The sequence below is a fragment of the Colossoma macropomum genome, unplaced genomic scaffold (assembly GCF_904425465.1).
Source record: "Colossoma macropomum unplaced genomic scaffold, Colossoma_macropomum, whole genome shotgun sequence".
NCBI classification, from domain to species: domain Eukaryota; kingdom Metazoa; phylum Chordata; class Actinopteri; order Characiformes; family Serrasalmidae; genus Colossoma; species Colossoma macropomum.
In genome coordinates, this window is record NW_023494788.1 from 10,947,340 (window position 1) to 10,954,218 (window position 6,879).

The window sequence follows — 6,879 nt, forward strand, 5'->3', positions numbered from 1 at the left end:
ATCAAATAAAAAGCAGGACGGTATTCTCGGGACCACCATGCTTTCTTTTTCCGCGTGGTGGGTGTATCTATGAACAAATACCCTAACGGCGTTTTTACTAGTGAATCATCTGGTACATACAACCTGCTGATGAGCACCTGAATGCAGTATAGGTTATCTGTTTTTTTGTTTTTGTTAGTTTGTTTGTTGTTTGTTTGTTTTTTGTGACAATGAATTCAAAACTGGCACTTTTTGCAACTTAATTTCCAAATACCACATGGATTGGGACTAAATAGTACAAAAAGGCACATTTAAAAAAAAAAAGTACCAATGTTTACGTACTACATATGCTTTTCCATGATATGGGCCCTTTAATAGGCCAGCACACATTAGTCCATTGAGCGTGACAATAGAGAGAGGTTGTGCTTAATACATTTCCATACATATTGACATATTACATGTAATTTACATGTTACATGTAGATTTGAATGTTGCCTGCGATGCTTCAGTAGTGAGCTCACCTGCTCAGGTCTGATGAGCTCAGGCTCTCTGTGTTCGGCTGAACTGGGTTAGGGGTTACGAGGCTCCGCCTACGTCACAAGCTGCTAAGATGGCGTTTTGATGACGACGCGAGAAACGAGGACCCCTGCCCTTGCTCGAAAGGTACGTTATTTAACACCGAGATTACCTTTAATCCACTGTGTGATTCAGAACATTCGCATTATACGTGAGCGTGAAGGTGTCGCGAAGGGCGTGAATGAACGGTAGCGGGTAAAAAGGCTCTGAAACGGTCTCTCTCGAGTCGTTTCGGTGCAGGCTAACCCTAACCCCTCCTGCAGCCACCTAGACATACCAGCCTGGCAAGGTGGGACTGCCTTTTTTCTCTCTCTTTAACGAGCCATGTCGTCTTTCCTTTTTCGCCATTTCACGTCTGAGAGGAAAATGCAGCATTGCACTGTATTTGGCTGCGTGTCATGTCGTGATAAATACCGTAACGCAGTAGAGGAAATATGTTCTGGCTCTGGCTGCCTGTAGGCGATTAGTGTTTACTGCCGTAGTTCCGCATTCAGCGACTCTCGCCTCGGTTAGCTGTGCTTTCCCACTGCGCTGCCGTAGTCTTACATTTTCTAACAAGATCATGTCTTTTTGTCTCTTTCGTCAAACGGTATGAATGCATCACCTGTTTTCTAGAAACGGATACTTTTCCAGCGTGTGAAAGGTTAGTGTGTAAAGACTGGGGCTCAGTCCCAACGCTGTGCTTCCTTAATCAATGCAGGCTAGTTAAAGGGCCCGTATGCTACATTTTTCTTACACTTTATTTTCCCCTCGTAGGTCTGCTTATGGTATTAGCGTGGTTTTATGTAAAGAAAACGGTCGTTATTCGTTTTTGCATGATCATTTTCCAACCACTCGTTCCCTTAGAATTAAACAGGCTGTACTTGTTATTGTGTCTTTAAAATATATGTAAATTGTCTGCCCTGTACTTTGCCTCATTCAGAGTGGTCCAGGCCTGAAACACTCCTTATTGCTTCACTGTGAGTGGGCGGAGCTAAACTGCCATAGGATGAATATGCGCATATATGTAAATACTAGGGTTGCATGTTTGGACTCAGCAAAGATCATAATCATGATCATAATAATAAGATTTTTGCCCTAAACCCACAATCAGCATTGGACAGTTTGTAATTTTGATTTTGGCCAATCCTTGCTGCAATTTTGTTATGTAAATAGTGTGAGCAGGGTAAGTACGCTAGCATTGCATATGAACGCTGCTACCAAAATGTAGCATAATTATGTATGGTTCAATGTGCTAAGTAGCCAATTGCCTCTAACTGTCGATGTAGTACTTTATTTGATTCATGTTACTTAAATAGAAAACTGATTTATCATCTGTGAATTTAAAATGCCAAATTGGCCCATTAAAGAGTAAACAGTGTATGTCTTGTTAATATTTTATAAAAATGTAACTATATTGTACACACAGTGTGAGCTTCAGGGAAAAACAAGGCAAATAAAGCTTGCCCAATCATGGCTAACCCCTAATAATCTTCCTTTAAAAATTCATGATTCATACATTCATAAAGGCGTTGGATTTTGTTGAGTTTAAAATGAACTGTTTTTACAGTTTATTTTCCATATGTAGACTGCACTGACTAGGGAGGGAACGGTATGTTTAACAAGGTTTACATACATCATACTCTTTCATTGAAAAAAAGTGAGGAATATTTAATTTTCCATGTTATGGGCCCTTTGAGGGTCAATGCGTCTCATTTACCAATATCTTCCTGAGTTTGTTCTTGAGAGAGACTTTTTTTTTTTCCCAGATTTATGATATGTACGTAAAACGTAGAATTTTTGCACCTTTGTGCTCCTGAGTGTGCATAGATTCTGTTCTTACCTAAGAACAAATCCCAAATAAAAAACGTTGGTGAATGTCAGAATCTTCGTGAAAACTGGGTTTTAAGAAGAAATTTCTTCTTAAAAACAGGTGGTGAATGAGGTCCAATGTTTTTAGCTGTTACACAAACCCAAATTATTTTTGAATGATTTTATAGCTTTAGCCTAAGAGTATGAGAGTATGAGAAATTATGACACTACCCTTTAAAGGTCTATTATTAGAAAATAAAAGTGTTGTTTTTTGGTCTTTTTCCATTCAGTCACCTCAATGAAAAACGTCAAGGGCAGGAGATGGAGCCCTCAAATTATGCCAGTCAACTGCTGCTGCAGCTCAACCAGCAACGCTCCAAGGGCTTCCTCTGTGACGTCGTCATTATGGTGGAGAACACACTCTTTCGGGCGCATAAGAGCGTCCTTGCCGCCACGAGCAGCTATTTCAAGTCCCTGGTCCTTCATGACAACCTCATCCACCTTGACTCTGAGCTGGTGGATCCAGACGTGTTCCAAACGATTCTGGACTTCATTTATACTGGCAGGTTGTCTGATGAGAGTCAGGGAACTGAGCGTGTACAGAATTTGAGCGCCCTTCTTACTGTAGCTAACTACCTGCAGCTCCATGACCTCGCCAGTCTGTGTTCCAGCAAGCTTGACCCCGGTGGGTCGGCCACTGGCAAGAGCTCCTTACGTACGCATCAGCCTTTTTCACCCACCTCAAAAACCTTGCCCAAACGGGAGGCTGAAGACGCTTCATCTGACGTTGAAGCGTATGCGAGCATGGTCCCTCCGAAGAAGAGGAACAATGGTGAGAGTAAGTGTATCTCCAGTAACAAGAAGAGCTTTGGACTGGATTTGACCAAGAAGAGTTCTCCATTCTGTTCTGTGGTTTCTCTAAGCAACGAGGTCAGCAAAGGATACTCTCAGTCCTCTGTTTCCAGGGCAACTGCCAACAGCCTCCCATCAGGTGTAGAGGGAAAGAGGTCTCCAGAGAACGCCAGTGGCCTGGTTTCTTTCGATGGAGCTCAGGAATGGAGAAGAACCCCTCCCAGGGAGCGCTCCAGGAGGAAAGGCAACGTCAATGGTTATTTCCCTGTTATCAAGAGCGGGAGTCACATAAGCCAAAACCTCGTCTTCAAATCAGAATCACCTGATGATAAAGAGAGCCACTGTGAAGAGAATGGCCAAAACCAGCCAGAGAATGGAGGATCTAGTGATACCAGCCCTAACTTTGTCTATCGGCAGGGGTCCTACCTCAAACAACCTCGGGGGGACAACCCTTATGTCTGTATTCCTTGTGGAAAGGGATTCCCATCCTCAGAAAGCCTCAACTCCCATGTGGAATCCCACATAGATGTAGACATGGATGGCACCAAGGAAGCAGAAGAAGGCGATGAAGATCCTGCTGCCACAGTGCTGCAAGAAGCCCCAGGCGCCACCGAAAAAAGCCCTCTGAAGTCCCACAAAGAGCTGGACGCCTTGCGGCCATTCCCTTGCAACATCTGTGGTAAAATGTTCACCCAGCGCGGCACCATGACGCGCCACATGCGCAGCCACCTGGGCCTGAAGCCTTTTGCCTGCGAGGAGTGTGGCATGCGCTTCACGCGCCAGTACCGCCTCACCGAGCACATGCGAGTCCATTCAGGAGAGAAGCCCTACGAGTGTCAAATCTGTGGGGGCAAGTTTACACAACAGAGAAACCTCATTAGCCACATGCGAATGCATACCTCGCCAACTTAGGCCAGGCTTGAGAGGATACACTTAGGTTATAATTCAAATAGCTCAAGCCTCTCAAATAAGCATATTGGTCTAATTAATAAAACGACATTACCTCATGTAGTTACAGTACGTTTTGTTTAGATATAAACTACAGAATGTTCCTTGTGGTACCAGTTACTTTGAAAGAGTGAATGTTATTGCTGAGTCTTTTATGGTTAAAATGCAGAACTTTGCGCTTTATCTGGAGAAAGCAAAAACTCTTGTTTACTTGAATACGCTTGCAAACGTTGCTACCTCAGTTCTGACCACCCAAACCCATAAATGCTAGCCCTTTGAGATTATGTTCACCTACAACTATTCTTCTATAAGAAACATGATTATCCTTATATTAATTGCTCCTATACCTAAGCAAAGCCTAGCATCTGATAGAAATCCAAAACAAATTATAGTGATTGACTCAATAAATGAAAATACACTGCCTACATCACATTGAGAGGAATAGAGTGAAAAACAATGTAAGGTTTGTAATGAACAAGGATTGTTACCTGTTAAGAATTAGTGGAACAAGCGTTATTACCTGATGAGTTTCAAAGAGCATTTAGGCATGTCTGATGTACAGTTCCAAAGAATTAATGAATGTTGAAAGATAATGAAATACTGTATTACTATAACCAAATCTATATTCTTACAATATACGTATTTAAGTGTAAGTCTAATTTATGTGTTTCTTCACAGTTGTACGTCTTTGTTAGCCCCCGTTCCTTTTGCCTTTCCCCTCACCCCCACTCTTGGCTTAATTCAGTGTAAGACGTTGTCATTTTTCAGGTTTTCCCTCTGCATAAAAGATATTACATTTATACAGCTATTGTTGATATGAGACCAAAAGGACTGTTGGTGAATTATTGTAAATATTTTTTTGAGTATCTTGCTTGGTTGCTCACTGATTCCAGGGTTTTGGTGGTTATTGCATGAACTGTTTAGTTCATAATCCTTGGTTGCTCCTGTCGACTGGTCAGTGAGAACACTGTGGTTTTTGTTGAGTGTAAAATGATTTGGGATGATGCTGATACCTTCATGTTTTTGGATGTTTAAATATGAATCTTATTTTACTTTCTTGTTCCATTCCAACAAGCTGTGCTTAGCTGTTACTTTTCAGCTACCTCATGTTTTTCAGGGTATTTACCCACTGTTTAAGCAAGGTAACCACCTGAACTCTGCACCAGGCCAATAGAAATGCTGTTGTAATGCAGTTTCAGCAGAGCTTGTCCTGAAAATCCCACTGCAGACAACAAACAGCTTAAATTGCCTTGCTGTTGCATTAAGTTTCTTTTTTTCTTTGTTTTTCTTTTTTTTTCCTCCCAGCCCAAAATGAGTTTACACACAAGTTGTTATCTGTGACACTGTCTGTACCACAATGGAATGTTGAAATATGCAGGAACTTTACAATTTATGATGGACTTGAAACCGATCTGCAAAACTGTGACAACACTTGGACTTTTTCCTCTGGAAACCTCAGGGATTGTTTTTTTTTGTTTTTTGGGGAGGGGAGGGGGCGTTTCTGCCCTTTTATACCACAAAGCGCCAATTGCCGATATTTTTGCAGCTGTATTTGTCACTATTTGAGCACTACTTTCACACTTAAATACTCTGAAGCATTCTGTATAACCAAACCCATTAAGCCTTCATAAGGCACGGCAGCTCGATTCTATAGTCTACTTTCCACTTGCAATATATTTTAGTAAACGATCGTGTTAATTAACATGAATTTCATATGCATTTGGAAAGAATATCAAATTCCGTTGTTCAAAGAGTATGAATTGTGATCTGTTGAATACCAAAGCACATTTTCTCAGAAATGGATGGATACATATGAATGACTATGTACTTGACATGATACTTACAATTAAATGCTGATAAAAAAACAGTTCTGTACCTGCTTCATTCTCTGTATTTTATCTCTGTTTTCAGACTATAAAGCCTCTGAAATATATTGTTGTGTGCTTGTAGAAAAGGCTTTAAATTGTCAGTGCTTTATGTTAAGTTGTATTGATAAAAAACTTTGTTTTAAAGGCAATCTCTTTAAGGCCTTGTGCTGAAGCACAGAGTCCTAGGTGACTGTATTTGCCGCTTTTACCATCTTTGCAGTTACTCTTCCAAAAAAATTGCTGAATGTAAACTAGATACCAACAGAATATATTGGAATATAATGACAGCAGGTTGCAGTATATTCCATTTCTTATGGGTAAGCTGTCTGGACAATTTTAAAACCTGACAATATGGCCAAGGTTCTTAAATCAAAACTAGATGTTCCATTAAAAGTACAGTAGCCTCATATGAGTTTCAGAGAGCACTTAGTTGGTTTGCATTTGTGTAACAAACTGATTGCCAGTAAAACCATAAAATAAGCTTCTGTACACGTTGATCCACTGTCTGTCTAGCACAGCCATGTTATGCTAAACTACCATTTGTGGTAGTGGAGCAGTGTTTAGTGTCACAGCTCAACATGTGAGTCCAGTTTGACTCCAGAAGGTGGCAGCAATAAGCAGGCTGGATCTTTTTGGGTGTTTTACCTCAGGCCAGAGGATCATGAACTCAATTTCTCTGTCCCTGTTGCAGCTGTGGAAACACTATTCCTTTGTCTTTCTCAGAAACTGCTGTGGTGTTTAGCTGAGAGTTTATATGAATTTGTAGCAGACACCATCTCTTTATTCTTTAATTTCTGCAGGATTTCTGCAGTTGAGTGATACAAGTATTGACTTGAGGATGTTAATAGTCTTTACTGAAGTACTG

General features: G+C 41.0%; 1 protein-coding gene across 2 annotated transcripts; it reads left to right on the top strand.

Moving 5' to 3' along the window:
* Positions 1 to 570: 570 nt before the first annotated feature.
* Positions 571 to 6,013, top strand: hic1l (hypermethylated in cancer 1 like). Of its 2 annotated transcripts, none has more exons than XM_036568420.1 (2): positions 571 to 642; positions 2,637 to 6,013. In XM_036568420.1, the coding sequence occupies exon 2, from the start codon at positions 2,668 to 2,670 to the stop codon at positions 4,108 to 4,110; it is 1,443 nt and encodes a 480-aa protein (XP_036424313.1). In that variant the 5' UTR covers positions 571 to 642; positions 2,637 to 2,667; the 3' UTR covers positions 4,111 to 6,013. The 2 variants fall into 2 exon arrangements, with proteins under 2 accessions (XP_036424313.1, XP_036424314.1); XM_036568421.1 differs by lacking the exon at positions 571 to 642 and adding an exon at positions 653 to 844.
* The last annotated feature ends 866 nt before the right edge of the window (positions 6,014 to 6,879 follow it).

Bases quoted from the DNA above. Each gene is read 5' to 3' on its own strand.
- hic1l (XM_036568420.1), top strand. From the start codon at position 2,668: ATGGAGCCCTCAAATTATGCCAGTCAACTGCTGCTGCAGCTCAACCAG.